The sequence below is a fragment of the Stenella coeruleoalba genome (assembly GCF_951394435.1).
Source record: "Stenella coeruleoalba genome assembly, chromosome: 11".
In the NCBI taxonomy this organism is placed as follows: domain Eukaryota; kingdom Metazoa; phylum Chordata; class Mammalia; order Artiodactyla; family Delphinidae; genus Stenella; species Stenella coeruleoalba.
The window spans coordinates 31,903,442-31,921,319 of record NC_137157.1 but is presented as its reverse complement, the minus strand read 5'-3'; the positions used below and the strand labels follow the sequence as shown (position 1 = coordinate 31,921,319).

Genomic DNA, 17,878 nt, shown 5'->3' with positions numbered 1-17,878 from the left:
TTTTACTTATTTGTAAGATTATCACATGTGTTAGAAATTTCACTGTTATGATGAAAATGAAATTTACTTACAGTACTTTATTTAGGTCTTATAGATTTAGAACTAGAAATGTGTGGTGGTGATAGATTTAGAAAGAAAATGTAATAAACCATTCCTTTTATTTTGGTCCACTGACTATTAAAGCACTAGAAGAGTAACCTATAAAGTCAACAAAGTATAAAAATTGGAATTTTAGTGGCCTGAGTCAATGGGTCACTATTATAAAATCTGCAGCTTATCAAAACAAAACAGAAGAAAGTGTGTTCTCCTCAACAGAATTAAGGCAGGTATTTAAATTCTAGTAACTCAGCGGCAATACACATAAACAACAAATTTACAATTATAGAAGACAATCTAAGTTTCCTCAGTTGGTTTAAAAGTGCACAATTTAAAAAATTATTTAAAATGTATTTACAGTTAATATGATTTTCATTTTAGCTGACATCTAAACATACTCGGTTTATACTATTTTCTGTAGAATTTAATAAAGAAGACAGATCTAATCATCTATTAACCAAATTTAAGACCTAGATTAAACTAAGAAATAATTTCTAATTTACCTTCAAGCCCTTTAACTATCTACAAAAAGGAATAAACTGAAAATTGATTCAGAGTATAAAACATGCACTTCAAAATAAAACATAAAAATAAACAAGGATGAAAACAATTCTTGATCATAGAGAGGAAAGAAATATATTGCTCATAAAGCTACAGTCAAATGCTCTTTTTGTTTCTTTTCATGCTAGCAACTGAAGAACATGCCCAAAAGTGGCAAATAATGATTAAAAGGAGAGTAATTTCAAATTAGCCATATCTGCTGTTTTTTATCAGCTACTAGAAACATTATAGGAGAATAAAAAAGGAGAACAGAATAAGCAACAGATTCATCATTTTATGCTTCATCCTCATTTAAAAATATTACTTAGAAAATGCCACAAGCATACCTAATAATGCACTAATCAAAATGCAAATTCTTCTAATTACCTCTTCTAGTGATTTGCACGTTGCCCGTGTTTCTAGGATTATTCGAATATTCTCCTTAATTTTTCTTAGAGCAATCTCAAGTTGATTTGGAAGGGGCAAACTAGGGTCTGGCATTGATCCTGTAGCCTCTTCAAACTATTGAGAAATAGAATTTTTTAAAAAAGCAGTTGCAGCATTGAGAAGAACAATATTCATTTTTACAACTATATGACATGACATGGTTAAACTCCACTTACAGTTGAAACATAAAAAGATACCATCAATTAAAATTCCATCCGACCTTAGAAAATATTTCTATTTGTTAACATTATAGGCCGTGCTACAGAGTAGCAAACAAGACTAATCATTCATACCTTTTGTGCTGCATTTAGTATTTCATTTTGCTGACGGTCAAAAACATCTAGTTGACGTTCTAGCTCAACTTCTCTCTGATCCCAGGCCATTTGTCTTTCTTCGTGAAACTGAAAAAGACAGTTTGGGTCAGACACACACAGAGATACTCACCAGGAATTTTTACACACATTTTTCTTATTTAATCCTCACAACAACCCTTTGAGGTCACTATTATTTTCATTTTATGGAAAAAGGAAGTAAATTCAGAGATGAAGTGATTTGCCTAAGATCACAGAGACAGGCAGATATGGAGTCAGGATTTCAATCCATCCATACACCCATCCATCCATTCATCCAAAACATGTTTAATGACACATTCTGTGTGGCAAGCACTATTCAAGACAATGAGAACGCAGCAGTGAACAAAACCAAGTACCTTTCACTACAGAACTTATACACTAGTGAGGTGGAGATAGTCAATAAACAAGTAAGTATGTAATATGTCAGAGGGTGATGAGTGCTATGGAGTAAAATGAAACTAGGTAATCCCTATTCAGGGAATCTTGATGATAAGATTTACTGTTGTAGACTGAGTGGCTAGTGAAGGCCTCACTGATAAGGTAAGACATTTGAGCTAAGACCAGAAAGCAATGAAAGCATTATCAATACTGTTATCTGGGGTAAGAACAATCTAAGCAGAAGGAACAACAGAATTTCTGAAGCAAGCAAGCATGTGCTTAGTGAATATCATCTGCCTCCAAAGCCTTTGTGCTTTATTCTACACCAAGCTGCCTTCTCCTATTCCATCAGTGAGAGCCAGTAGAAACTTGTAACCATGAAAAGTCAAATAACTAATATTGAAATAAAAATTAACTTACCAAATAAGTTTGCTTATGAATTATTCCTTTTAAGACTATTAATGCAACTAAATAAATATGTATTTTTAGAATAGTTTAAAAAATAAGAAACAGAATATTTTATAACAATAATAATGGGAGCTACACTCAATTAGGAAAATAATGTAATCACCCATGCAATGTTGTTATGTTAAAAATCTTAGCAACAAATACGAAAGTAAATATAAAATGAAACCTTATTCTGCTGCACAATATCTTCCTCCAGACTACTGATTGTATGCTCATATTCAGAAATTATATTATTCAAATATTTTATTTCTTCTTTATCTTTGACTAATTCTCGACTGAGTTTAAGCTCTTGAAGACGGAGTTCTTCTATCTTCGTATGCCAAATGATTACCTGAAGATTTACAAATTATACATACAAATGTAAATACTATATAAACAAATATTTCTCCACTGATCTTAATGATTTTAATTCAAATTAATGGACATTCTATAACAAAATAAGATATAAGATTATCCTTGGTTGTTCCACAAGGAAAAGTTTATTTAGAATTTCCAGACTTTTCTAATATGTGGGATCTTAACATAAAACATTTTTCAAATGATGTTGGAATGGATATCACTAACATTCACTTTCATTTATTCATTTACTTTCATATATTTACTGGGTCCTTAGTGTATGTATGTAATTGCAACATTCATTTTACTTTCATAAATAAAAATCCTAAATGTTTCTAGCCTAGAGAATAAAATTTAATTTCAAAATAATTATTTTTCATTTAATTCCTTCCAAATGAGGGCAAAAACAAATTTATATTAAAAAATAAATGTGGGCCTACTACTTGTAAATAATTTTAAACATAATAATTATGAAGAGTAGAATTCAACTAACCACTACAATGTTTAAGAAAAATTATAATTAGTATTTAATTAATATATAAACTTTCCTAGAGTGTTTAAAATTCTTTGATATTATACAATCTAAGCATTTCTATTGAAACCATGGCTTAGAGGAGTCTCATTTTATTTATAAAAAGATATCCAAATAGCCCAAACTCCTAATTTATAAAACCTGAATTAATAAATTATACACGGAATTTTGTTCATATATTAAGCATTATTCACATAGGCACATATTAACTCAAAGTTATTACATAACTCTTTTGAAAATACTGAACTTAAAATCAATGTTTTACCTTTTGGGCTCCCCTGGCATCCTTTAAAGTGCTTATTAACTCTTCCAGCCCCTTTAACTTTAATTCCATCTCCAGTGTTTTGTTCTTCATATTTCTATGTTCTTGTTGAGAATTTTTCATTTCTTGCATTATCTTCAGTTTGTCGTTTTGTAACTGAATCATTGTTTTAGAGAACGTTTCCTGCTGTGCCAAGGGTAAAGCTCCACTAAATTGCCGTCGTAGAGACTGAATTGTTTGGCGCAGATGTGTTGCTCTGTTTCTCCCCTCCAAACGGGCAGAATAGAGAGCTTGTTCTTTTTCATCAAGTTTCTGCTCTAAGCGCAAATTATGGGCCTCCATCTTCTGCAGCTTAGACGTAACCGACTCCAACTTACCAAGAGCGGTAGCCTCACTAACTTGAAGAGAGACAACGTGTTGGTGCAGCTTGGCAATTAGTGCCTTTTCATCAGACTGTGCCTAATATAAAAAATATATGTTTGTAGGAAGTTTCAAGTTTTCCCAATGAAACTTATCATGGTTTTAAAATCACAATTTACTAAATAAAATTTAAAACAGGGTGCTACATGAGATCCTACAAAAATCTAACCTTGTTTTAATTGCAAAAGTGTAGAAAACTAGAATCAAACTTATTTAAAATCTAAATCTGGCATCTAACAGTTGGAATATTACTGTTTTTTTGAAAACTTCCATATATTAATAACAGTATTGATAATAATACTAATGCAGACAATGTGGGGTTTTTTAATCCTAAAAGAACTTATAATGTGAGAATATGTGAAAAACTATATATAAATACAAGAGAAAATATTGTTATGAAAGACATGTTTCTCCTCACTGTCTGGGCTTTGGTCAGCAGCCAGCACAATGCATCTGTAAGCATTTAAATGCTTTTCTGTGTTATGAATGGCATTTCAAATTAACGAGTTTTTCTAATCAACTTACAACTAACAAAAATAGGAGCCTCTATCTGATATATCCTCTGATTAAAACTACAAAATCATCCCAATATCTAATGTAAATTTAGGAAAAAGAAAAGAATCTATATATAAGAGTTAATACTGCACATACCTGATAGTCTAACAGCTGCATTCTGATGGACTCTACTTCCTTTTCCCTGGACTGTTGTTGTGCATTCAAAATTTCAACTTGCCTTTTGGCAATGTCAGAAATCTCTTTTAGTCTAGGAAGTGATAAGATACTTCAGATACAACTGGGTACATTTTCTAAGTAAATAAATATTAAAATTTCAAATTTCTAGACCCCTGGAAAAGCCATTAGTTTGCAGCATCTCTTCTTTGTATGAAATACTAAAGTTTCCTGAACTGTTTCATGAAACATAATTCCATGAGGAGTTAACAAATGTTCTGTAAAAAATACTCCATTCCCAACATTCCTCTCCCTTGAAGACTCATATACATATCATATCAAATGCTCTGAGAAGTTCTAGAGTAAAAAATTATTTCAACCTGTACATTTTTTGCATTTTCCAAATGTATATGGTCAAAGAACTCCTCTCTCACACTTTTTTTCATGAGATGCTTATTATCATGGTTTGGTATAGACGGAATAAGGTATTAAGTAGGCTTACTTGATAAACTGTACAGTTAAGAATACAGAAATTTAAAATTGCCAGGTTCCCTAGATCAATTAATGTATGTTTTGATTTGCTTTATTTTAATTTGCTAGTTACCAGAAATGTGAAAAAGAGATTACACAATTACTACAATTGCAAAAAAAGGGTGGAGCTTGATGGTAAGTTATTAAATTTCCTATATGACTATTTTGATAAGATTAAACAGGTAAAATAAAATGCATTTTACTTTGGGCTGGAATAACTTTAGTTCAGCGTAACAGATAAGTCAGGTTTCCTCATATTGATTAGAAGCTCTTACCGCCAGTTATGTAAGTTTTCACCAATTAAAATATAACAAAATGAGTAATTATAAATTAGTTTACTTCAAAAGATGAAGTACATGAGGTGAAAGGAAGAATAAAAAATGGGGTCATTCATAGTGAAAAGGGCTGGGAATAACTGATATTCCCAAAAGGACTATCAAGACTCTAAAACAATGGCTATAACTTTATGGGTAAGCCATAAAACCTTTTTACTAATTATCTGTGCTAGACAGATAAACTCAGGGATCCTCATACTTTTCTAATGAAGTAACACATAATTACAAAAGAGTGATTAGACAGCATCTACCTGGTATACACAGTATTTCCTCCTTACATATATTGATACTTTGAATTCTAAGAGAATAAACTGTTTCCTTATGTAAAATGAAAACAACAGTGTTATCAGGGTTATTAAGTGTAATTAGATGAGTCAGTATATGTTTAATAGATGTAAACTGAATCAAAATCCGTATTTTATTTCTATTTTTACAGCAACCTTATGAAATAAGTATTATTACTCCCTTAATAAATTAAGTTTAAACAAATTAAATGGCCACAACCCTTCCCTCCAAAAAAATATTAGTATGTGGAAAAACTAGATCTCAGAGAGTCTTGATTTCAAGTTCAGTGTTTCCTGTAATACTATTCCTGGGCTCTGAAAAATGTAAATCTTGAGAAGTTATTTCCTCTTCAATATTATTACTTATGCTAGTTAAAAATCAATCTTGTTAATATTGTTTAACCCTGTTCTAAAAAAAAGAAACCAGTAACAATTGCCACTAGGGATACTACCCCTTTATCACTGTAATTAGAGTTCATAAACACAAATTAGAGTAGACACAGCTAATCAAATGACTAAAAACTCCACATGAACTTACTTTGATACTTCAACTTTTAGTTCCATTTCACTCTTCTCTAATTCTAGAATATGTTGCCTATCAGCGTCACTTACTGTCTTGCTCACACTATCAGCTAATTCATCTCTTAACATCTGTTCCACTTTCTGCGCTTCCAAATTGATTTTGGTAAGCTGAGAAAAAGTAACAAAAACCGTTCAGAAACGTTAGTTTTTGGTGACATTTTCCTTTTATTATACCTTTCAGCACACTGCAGTCCTCTTTACTTTGCATTAGTCCAGATACTGCATTGGGTGTGAAGTATTAAGAATAGATTGACGAAGATAAGGGGAGAAAGAGCCAGGAACAAATTATGAAAACTCTAGTTGTATGTCAACCCACCCAAAGTCATTTATATTAATCAACTCACAATCTAATAAGATATGAATCTCTGATATTCTTAATTTACTTGAAATGCCATATGCTCATTATATTTTACTTCAACTATATCATCTATAAATAAATCTAAATAGTTAATAAAATCTTATTAATATATAATGACATTTAAAATAAACAAAATAACACGAATGATTTGAGAAATACACATTCTCAAGGTAAAGGAATATTATGAGTGCTACTTCACCATAAATTATTGAATATTTGCAAACTATATTATTGCCAGCCAATTTAGTAATTTTGACCATATCAAAAGTCTAAAACTTCCTATTAGAATGAAGTCCCTGAAAGGAGAGATTACTGTCTATTTTATTTCATGCTATAACTCCAGTTCCCATACAGCATCTGGCATGTACTAGGCACTCAGACATAATAACTGTTAAATGAAGGGATGGTAGTGGAAGGCAATTCCATTATTAAGCAAATAACATCTTTTTGCACATTAAATCTAATAATGTAATGCTGGTGAGAAATAAAAACTCAATCACAAAAATACCTGCTTTCTTTTTAAACATTTCAGATTTAAAAATATATCATTTACCCATTACATGAAACACAAGCACTATATTAATATGCTACTTCAGAGTTACAAACAAACCTCTTCCAATAATACAATGGCTACCATGACTGATTTTTTACTCTCTAACTGCATGAAAAAAATTATAATATCAAACCTCAGCAAATTTGGTTTCCAATTCAAAATTACGTTCTTCCACTTGCTTCAATGAAGTCTTCACATGTTCATACATTTTTTGAGAATGTTCAGCCCGCTGCCTTTCATTTAATTCCTTCATCTCCAGCATAGTGATTTTTTTTGAAATAGAAACAATCTCACTATTGGTTATTGATTTCTTTGCCTTATCCATGTTAGATTCATTTCCTAAATGCAACAATACTTCGGTAAATCTCACGCTGTTCTTATCTAAAGTTTATCCCAGATATTTTAGACATTGTATGTAAGGAGGCACTATTGTTATGCGGAAAACACACGAGCCTTTTGAATTATGACAGACCTGGACTCTAGTCTCAGCTCTGTTACTTCTTATCCGTATGCTGCCTATCCTAATCTCTCTGGGATTTACATGTTTTGTCAATCAAATGATAACACAAATTATTCTTCATAGGATTACAGGCATACCTTGTTTCATTGTGCTTTGCTTTATGGAGCTTCGCAAATACTGCATTTTTTTGTTTTTGTTTGTTTTTAAATTGAAGGTCTGTGGCAAACAACGCTGAGTTGAGCAAGTCTGTCAGTGCCATGTTTCCAACAGCATTTGCTCACTTCGTGTCTCGTGTCACACTGGTAATCCTCACAATATTTCAAACTTCTTTATTATATTTGTTATGGTATCTATGATCAGTGATCTTTGATGTTAATATTAAGACAAAATGAAGGTTCAGATGATGGCTAGCATTTTTTAGCAATAAAGTATTTTAAAATTAAGGTATGTACATTTTTTTTAGACATAATACTGTTGCACACTAATAGACTATAGTATAGTGTAAACATAACTTTTATAGGTACTGGGAGACCAAAAAATTCCTGTGACTCATTTATTACAATATTTGTTTTGTTGTGCCAATCTGGAGCCAAACGTGCAATATGTCCAAGGTATGCCTGAACTGAAATAACAATGTAAAAGATGTAGTGTAGGAGGTGTCACATGTAGATAGTCAAAAAAGGGCAAATAAATATATTTTGTTAACTGAAAGGAGATAAACTGTATTAAGAGGCAATACAGTGAAGCAACACTACTTTGTGAATACAAGTGCAATGACTCAGAGTAAAAAAGTAAAATCTGAAGCCATGTGATTTAGGGATTTCGCCAAGTATCTTCTTTAACCCTGACCTTTATCTGGCCTTTGTATACATCTAATATCAAATATTTTACTTTAAATTATTTTATCAGTTATTATACCCTTATCTCATATATGCAGTTGTATAGCTTATCTTTGGACACAGAAGTTTGTGGCTAAATGAAAAGAGAACGAAAGCCCCCTCATTGACCATGAAAAGGCATCACGTAGGATTATCATTAGTTAGTCACCTTTTAAGAAGAGAAAACTAATACTTTTGCTTTGCATAACAGACATGCTCCAGGAAAAAAAATTTGGTAGTTTTAGTTTTTTTAGAGAGTCAATTAACCATATGTTCAGGGAAGTCAATTATTTTAAGGAACTAATAAGCAGTGATTTACTCTGTAAACAGTCGTAACACCAATAATGCCACCTCCTATCTTTCTAGCTTCACAAGCTTGAGTTTTATAACTGAGTTTGCTCAAAGAAATATATATATTTTTGAAACTAAACTGTTTTGGTGTCTGTCTCAGCTTTAAGAAGTGCTTCATTTTGTTCTGTGTCTTTAAATAGTATATGATTTTAGAATAGCTGCTGCAAGCAGTGATCAAATAGCTAACAGTAATGTTACTGAAAGAAGCTAAAAGTGTTAGGAAACCATTATGGTACAGAGATTCATTCAGGCAACCCTAAGCACCATGAAGGAAAGAAAAAAAAATTGCAGTAAATACAGATATACTAGGAACATAAAAACTCTTCTCCATTCTCTTTAGTGCTAAACTTTGATAATGAAAAGAGGCACATCACAGGGGCTGCAATAGACACTAGTCTACTCTATATTCTTGTGTTTGGAGTGTCCTAGAGAGAGGGTAACAGCCCAACACCAATCAATTCCCGCATGGAAAAAGCTAAAAAAGTGACACTTTTAAACAAAGATATAAGGGCACCAGGAAATAAAAGCTTTTAAACTTCAGTGATTTATTGTGGAGTTCCAGAATTTGGAGCGAATCTTCTCATGTCTCTGTTCAGAATTGAGGGGTTGACATTCGAACCTTGGCTTTGGAAGACAGGCAATGGTGAGGTCATTCCAAGATAAGGAAACACCTTAAACAAAGGTATTTAAACCACCTCAGAGCTGCCTCTCCACAGGACCTTGCTGGAGGCTGTACTCCTTCTCTGGCTTGTCACAGAGCACTACAGGATGCATTCAGTGTGCTTTTCTGGCAGCCCAGTTAACCTTTATTTTTCCTCTACAAGATTTGGACCCTGGAGCCAAACCAGGGAGCTAGCAAGAATAAGGCATGCTTGTAAAATTATAGCCATGTGCAGCTGTACAACAACAGTACTACCACTAGCAGCTGTGTTAAAGTATTTATAGAGAGAAAACTTCAGAACTAAGCTGAGTAATGTAGTGGATAAATATCTGTGAAAAAATTTATTTTTTACTTATTTTTTCTGAGAGGGATCGAAACTGTAAGCCTCATCTGATGGAAGATGTGAATAATTCACCTATGCATGTTTGAGGTTGACAGACTTGTAAAATCTTTTAAAAAATAAAGCTAGACTTTATATTAAAAAAAAAAAACTTCAGTGCTATAAAGCCATGTATCGGAGAGATTAAGGTATTTGAAAATTAAGGAATTTCTATAGGGAATTCAGCACTTATTGAAGAAACACAGGATAGAATGAACAAAGAACTTACTAAAACTGTATATAATATCCTTTTCTATATCTTAGTTAAAATGGTATCTTCTTTTATGTAAGAGCTACATGGAAGTCAATTCACTTTTAATCTCTTAATGAATTAAAAAGTACATTTCTAAGAGTAGCTTATTTTAGACTTCCCAATGTTAAGCCTCTCTAAGCTACATGTCTCAGTTACCAATTTAATAGTAACAGAAACTTTGAATAGCATTAGCACTCTAAGGTCTAGAAAACAAATTAAAACATTTTATCCAAAGGGGCAAATTTATTTGAAAATTATAGAGCATAATGCTAGTGAGATAAAATTATTTAAATGTTGTGAACTAGGATAACCATTTGAAAAACTAATATGGAAAATCCTAGCAGAAGCCACAAAGATTTTAATACCCTTTAAGACAATATCTCTGTTAGATGTAAATGAAGATGTTCACTGCAGCACTATAAGCAATAGCAAAAATTAGAAAAGCTAGTGATTTAATCACCCAAACACAGTAACTTACTGCATGAATATTTATAAGTATGATGAATAAAAAATGAAATATTTTGATATCTACTAAATATAGCATATAATGTTTATTATAATTTAAAGTATATAAAATATATAAGCATGTATAAGGTCATACAAAAAAATGATACAGTAGTGGAACTATGAGCAATATAAATTCTTCTCAAATTTTTCTGATGTTCTAGGTGATCTTTTAATTTAAAAATATAAAATGATATATTCCTAATATAACTCTATACAGTGAAAAAACTCATAATACTATCATTAAAATACAGGTATTTCAAAATTATCATCAGTTTTAATTGTTAAATGGTTCAGTATAGCTAATGCTCAGTCATACATTTTTAACATATGATTTCATTAGAAACAAATCCAATTTAATAACTAAAAACCTAACTTTGGTAAAGGTTAGTATGAGATATTATGCATCAACTGCCTGTTAAATTAAACTGTTAGGCAGAGAGTGAATTTTTATCAAAATATTTCCTTTTTATCTGGTATAGAAAGGCACTTTAAATGAAAAATATTCACTATTGGATCTTAATCATTTTATATTATGAGTCATAATACTTACCTAATTTAGTTTCTTGTTCCCAGGCTTGTTCAATAGTGTGAAGTTTTTCCTTGGTAATCTCCAGTTCTTTACTTACAGACTCCATTTGTTCTTTTAGGGATGCATTTTCACACTGAATAAAATAGAAACATCACTGAGCAACTACATTGTAATTCAGATTAATACCACAGATGTGACACTGTCTGAACTTTATATAATAATTTCCTAAAGCTCACAATCTAGTTTTTTTTAACGAATGTAGAAGTTCCTCTGCATGTAATACAGATAGACATACACATAACATATATGTTGTATACACACACATATATTATTTAAAAATAATCATCAAAACCTTGTATATCCGATATGTGGCCCTAAACTCCTGAGTATTAGCTTCTGCCATGTTCACTTTGGCCAACGTGGAACACTCCAGAGTCTCACAATCTTCATAAAGCAGTGCTTACTTCCCTCATTCATACCAAGGGTTACTGAGCATCCACAGCATGCCATCGGTGACAGGTACTGTATGTTCATGATGAAAAGAAACAGACAAACTTCTGGCCTTCATAGGCCTCACCATTTGGTGTCTGTGGATATATGTGTGGTAGGAGTTGGGGAGGAGTGTGGAATGCAGCAGAATGTGAACAGATAACCAAAGAAAAAAATTCACTAAGCAGGTCAAGATCTAGAAAGAAACAGAGTACAAAACCAAAGAATAATAAAAAGTAGCATATCCAGATAGAGTGCTTAAAGAAAGTATTAACCACTGAAGAGGTGGTATTTAAGCTGAAACTGATGGTAAGAGAAGGAGCCAATCTTGACAAGAAACCAGCCATGGAAAGAACTGATATACTACTGGTAAACCCAGATGCTCCAAAGCAGGAAAGAGTCTGGAGTATTAGAGGACTTGAACACAGTGAGCAACAATCAGAGTGAAGAGGAATAAAAAAAAAAGTTGGAGAGATTATAGGGGGCCATACCAGGCAAGGCATGGTATGTCAAGACAAGTAACTGGAATGTAACTTAAGGTATAATAGGAAATCATTTAAAGATTTAAAGGAAGAAGTTTTAACAAATCATTCTGAATAAAATGTGGAGAATCAATAAAGGGGTAAATAGAGAAATGAGAAATTAGTCAGGAAGATACTGTAAAGTCCAGATGAGAGATGACACTGGTTTAGATTACAGTTATAGCAGGGAAGATAGAGAAAAGAGGACACATAAGAATTAATTACATTTGGGTGGAAAATGATAAAGGAAAGGAATGACTAGAGAATAATTCTAAGATATCTGCCTTAACTAAATGAGTAGATAATAGTGGCATACACTGAAACAGAAACAACTATGAGAGAAATAGACATCAGGAATTAAATTTGGACACGTTAAATTAGAGATCCCCTTGAAACATGAGTTGTTAAGTAGGTAATTCCATACAGAAGAACAGAGTTCTGAGAAGTCAGGCTGGAAACATAAAATGTAGGAGTTGGCACATAAGTATAATATTTTAAGCTCATTTATTCTTCATTTTAACAAATAGAATGTCTACTACATGCCAGGTATTCTAAGCACTGGACTGCAATGGTAAACAAATTCCATCCTAAAACTTGTATTTTAATGGAGCAATTTGAAAATAAGCCAATATATAACATACTGTCAGGTAATAACCATTATGAAGAAAAATAAAACAGGGTAATGACATTTTTTTTTAAATAAATTTATTTATTTATTTTTGGCTAGGCTGGATCCTCGTTGCTGCATACAGGCTTTCTCTAGTTGCGATGAGCGGAGGCTACTCTTCGTTGCGGTCCACGGGCTTACTCATTGTGGTGACTTCTCTTGTTGCAGAGCACCGGCTCTAGGCGCACGGGCTTCAATAGTTGTGGCGCACGGGCTTCAATAGTTGTGGCGCATGGGCTTAGCTGCTCCACAGCACGTGAGATCTTCCCGGACCAGAGCTCGAACCCGTGTCCCCTGCATTAGCAGGTGGATTCTTAACCACTGCGCCACCAGGGAAGTCCCGAGATTTTTTTTTTTTTTAAAGGGCGATGTTATAATGAAAAGGAAGATAAGGGAATAAAACATGACTCTCTGGTAACATGCACAATTACAGCCCAGTTCCTAGGTACTGTAAATTCGTAGGAGAAAAACAAAAAAGGGCTTAAGGTGCTTTAAATATCTTGCTACCCTTTTTGCTTCTCTTACTTCCAGACTCTTTCAAAGGATAACTGTGGCCTTGCTTCATATCCCATTTTCATACCCCTGCCCTGGTACTGCACCCTCATTTATTACCACTCTTACCTCTAATATTCAATCATTCTCTCCCCTTTAGCTCTAAATTTTCTTTTCCTCTCCTCTCAAACTTCATTGGTCTCCTTATTAAAAAATTTTTTTTGAAAAAACACAGCAAATCCTCTTCTTAATTTTACCTTAGTCCATATCTATTTCTCTTGTCTGCTATTATCAAAATTTCCATTTTTTTAATTGCCTTATCACCCATTCGGTTTTTGTATTTCTTTACCACCCACTCTGTTTTTCATCTTCTAAAATCTGATTTTCATCACCTTTATTCAATCCCTGAAGTTAACATCTATTAGCTCTAACTCTGTGACAAAGAGCAGGTACCAAACCCACAAAAATGAACTAAGTAGAGTTTCTGATATCAAGAGGCTTATATTCCTGTAGGAGAGGCACACATATAAACACATATAATATGATGTGATATAAATAGCAGAACTAGGTACAAAATATAGAAATAACAGAGAGGGTGAGTTTTTTCTATAAAAAAGGATGCTACAGAAAAAAAGGTAGTGTCTGAAAAAAGTTTTGAAACATGAATAGAAATTCACTGAGCAGAAAAACTGGGAGAGGAGGAAGGGCTTTCTAAACAAAGAAAACTGCATGTACAGAAGAACATACGAAACACTGTGGTGGAGAAAACTGGTAGTTCACTTTCTAAAACATTAATTGTGAAACTCCTTAGAATGTCACAGTAGATGACATGAGTTATGTGCGGGCTAATCACAAAAGTCACTTATTCTTTAAGTGACTGGCAACTTTTGAGAGGTTTTAAGCAAGGGAAGGACATGGTCAGATGCAGGTTTAGAATGATCACTTTGGTGGCAGCAAGGAGGATACAACACTGGAGGTAATGGTATGCGTAATGGTTACCACAGTGAAGATAATAAAGAATAAAACTAAGACATTGCCAACAAATAGAGACATATGTTCAGAATTATAACTGAGATACAGGAAGTAAAGGAGAGAAAAGGATATAATACAGAGACAAAATTTTTTAAGGTTTGAGTAGAGATGAAAAATATTATCTGGGAAAATAAGTTTTAAAAGTTAAAAATTACTCATTGATACGCTACCTGCAGGAGATTTCTTATCTATGACTGTCTAATGCTAGAGAAGAGAAGACAACAGACATGAAAGATGGGAAAAAATAAATTTTTATCACACTTAAATATTTAGAATTTTCCATAAAAATTAACATAATCATCTCTCTTCAAAAATAATAAAAAGTAAACTGATCATGATTATTTCTAGTTAATATTAATAAATAATGACTCAGATAATTTTGTAGGAGTCATTGAAAGCTATTCAGAATGTTTTCTTGAACGTGTCCCCCTAAGCAAGTGAGAGCTTTTGAGCCAAAAGAATTATATCTCCTTCCATTCCAATGAGAGGATCATAAAAGAGAATGAACCAAAAGACATAAGCCTTTATTTTTCATAAAGATAAACAAAATCAGGAGCTTGTTTTGCCTGCTGTAAAAGGTACGAAGGTCGAGTGGCTAGAAGACAATTACAAAGGGTCTGGGCCACATTCATAGACTCCTTCAATTAAACTAATGATACTCCATCCTATTCTTCTCTCTCTCTACAGTAAGAAAGGATAGGGATTTGCAGAACTCATCCAAGGTCCAGGAAGAACCATGGATATCTCATCTACTCTCTGCTACATCCACCCCAAAGAGCCATGGACCATGAGGGAATAATTTACACTGGGATCAGGGCAAGAGAAAGGAATGGGTACTTAATAATGCTTCCTCTTCTGACTACATTATCCTAACTGTTCCATGTTCTTTTTTCTTTTTTAAGTACCTGATGGAAAGAGATTTCATTCAGCTAAATCACAAAAGTGGGCTAAGGAAGATAACCTGGAAGAAGTCATCCAGAAGTCATTTTGCACCTATAGATAAGATATCACCAAAGAAGAATGGCTAAAATCACAAGGTTTAAGGATCACACATACTTACCTCTAGGTGTTCCAAGTTATTTGTTCTTTGAACAAGCATATTATCTTTTTGCAAGATGTCTCTGTACTTAGCAGTCAGTTCATTGTATTGTTTATTGGCCAATGCTAGTTCAGACAGAGAGACACTATTATCTATAACTTTTTGGAGTGCTGCAATCTTGAAAACAGCCATTTCCTATGTAAATAAAGATACACTGGATTAAGGTGGTGTATTTTTTTCTGGTAAAGGCACTAGCCACTTATGAGGATAAGATAATATAGCTGAAAGCAAAACAGATTTTAGAATAATTTAAAAAATTAGATTTCTCAAGAATTGCATATATTGCATATATTACAATATATTACAATAACTATTAAATACTTTCATACAAGAAATAATATTTGGAAATTTTAAATCATAATAAAAATACAGTGAATCCTTTTATAACTCCTGTCATAGTTAAATGAAATTCAGTTAATTTGAGAAACACGTAATATACAGCAGCAAAAAAAATATCACTTAGAATATATCTTTGGATGGCTTTTCTAAATTTCATAAGATTAAAAAAAAACTTCTTTTAAATGGCAAAATTTGCATCATCACAGGTAACATTTCCAACTTTGCTATTTCTGCTTATTTATAATTAATAACAAACTAGCTTTATAATAAAAGAAAATTTTTTGTTCACAGGAAGGAAACATTATTTAGGGAAAAAAAACTTCTCTGCATCATAGCTATCTGTAACAAATAATATCAAAGGCTTTAAATTACTTGGTTCATCTTCAACTCTTTAGCTACAGAGCTATAAGAGTCACTATTCAAAGATACTGTATTAACACCAAAAAGAAAATACTGAACATGAAACCAAATTTATGAAATGAGGAAGATAAGGAATTTATGAGTTCCCTGGAGGACTCATAAATTGGTTAGGACTCAGTGCTTTCACTGTGGTGGCCTGGGTTCAATCCCCGGTCAGGGAACTACGATCCCGCAAACTGTGCGGCTTGGCCAAAAAAATTTTAAAAATAAAAAAATTTAAAAAAAATAAAAAGAATTTATGGTTATAATTCATTCTGAAGTAGAGTAATGAGGGGAAAATATTTGTAATAGTGCTTCAGATCTCAATTTGAAAACTTCTCTATATAAATAAATACACCCTAGTCTACCTTACCCTTGGGATTCAGTTTCACTTTTGCTTTGTGGTGAGGGAAATCATGTTTCCCATCCTTAAAAATATCCCTTTTTTTGGCTTTCCAATTGTTGCAAAAACAAACAAAAAATCCAGGTTGACCAATCAGGTTGAAGAGGAAGAAGATTCTAGTTCTTTCTTCCCTTCTATCTCAAACATTAGCTATATTTTTAATACTCTAAGAAAAGTACATTCTACAAAATCTAACACAAAATAAAAACAAGAACATTTCATATTGAAAATAGGTTTATTAGCATGACAATTTCACCCATTACTATATTTAAAAGGGGGTGGCAAGGAACTCAAGTTCATTCTAATTTTACTTTGAATTCTTCTATTTACATGCTCCTATGTAAATTTAGACATGTCAAATGAACATATACATGCTTAAATAAGGTCTGATCAGATGTAAAGCAAGGTGCAGAAGAGTTGCATGTCATGCAACTTTTTGTATCTTTGTTAATAACTTGCAAAAGGAAACATTAGAAGGATTATCAGTTACCTAAAGGGGGTGAAAGGATGAAGTAGAATGAAGTGAAAGGTACAAGGACAGACATAAGATTTCTCTGCTGACATCTTTTGTACATGTGAATGTTTTATATATTCAAATTTAATTTTTTAAAAAGTTATCCCTAAAACTGAAAACAAATGTAAAATAAATGAACCTAACTATATAGCAATTGTATAGCATAACCACACAAAGAAGAGAATTACTTCAAGTCACTATAGAATATGTTACCATGACGATACATTCCTAGTGAGAGATATTCTAAAGAAAATAAGAACTGTAAAGAAACTTTATATCTAGTAGCACTGGTATTGTTATTGTTAATACCAATACAAGATTACTGTTTTCAAATTAATGTATGAATATTGTAGTATAAAAAATAATTATTTTAATGTTATTTTAATAGATTTCCGTGTTAAAAAAATAAAGTACAAAATCAAAGGTTAGTAAAAACTCCATACTCTTACTTATCCTAAAATGTTGAATTTGAATTAAAAATAACAATATGAACTCATGATTTAAATCTATACATATTTTCCTAACTGGACTAGTAGCAATGACACTCCAAGAGCAATGACACCTAGGACTGGTTTTTGGTATCTAAATGCTGTCCCCACTAAAATGAACCAGGGCTCTTTAGAGAAATGGCTTATTCCAAGCCTGCCTAAGAAGTATACAAGGTACCTCTTGGACATATGTTGTTCCAGAAAACAAACTAAGTTTTGCAGCTTGGTTCAAAGACTAACGTATTTCTGTCAAATAGGATACAAGAACCTTCT

At 32.4% G+C, this 17,878-nt stretch overlaps 1 protein-coding gene across 1 annotated transcript in view; it reads right to left on the bottom strand.

Moving 5' to 3' along the window:
- The window catches only part of CEP290 (centrosomal protein 290), a 97,299-nt gene that overhangs the window by 34,593 nt on the left and 44,828 nt on the right, over nt 1-17,878 (bottom strand). The window contains exons 24-32 of the mRNA XM_079936196.1: nt 15,424-15,597; nt 11,184-11,295; nt 7,278-7,483; nt 6,190-6,341; nt 4,484-4,595; nt 3,416-3,871; nt 2,449-2,613; nt 1,377-1,484; nt 1,024-1,158 (exon numbers count right to left, since the gene is read on the bottom strand). Of these exons, the coding sequence (XP_079792322.1) occupies nt 1,024-1,158; nt 1,377-1,484; nt 2,449-2,613; nt 3,416-3,871; nt 4,484-4,595; nt 6,190-6,341; nt 7,278-7,483; nt 11,184-11,295; nt 15,424-15,597 (1,620 nt within the window). The remainder of the gene's footprint in view (nt 1-1,023; nt 1,159-1,376; nt 1,485-2,448; nt 2,614-3,415; nt 3,872-4,483; nt 4,596-6,189; nt 6,342-7,277; nt 7,484-11,183; nt 11,296-15,423; nt 15,598-17,878) is intronic.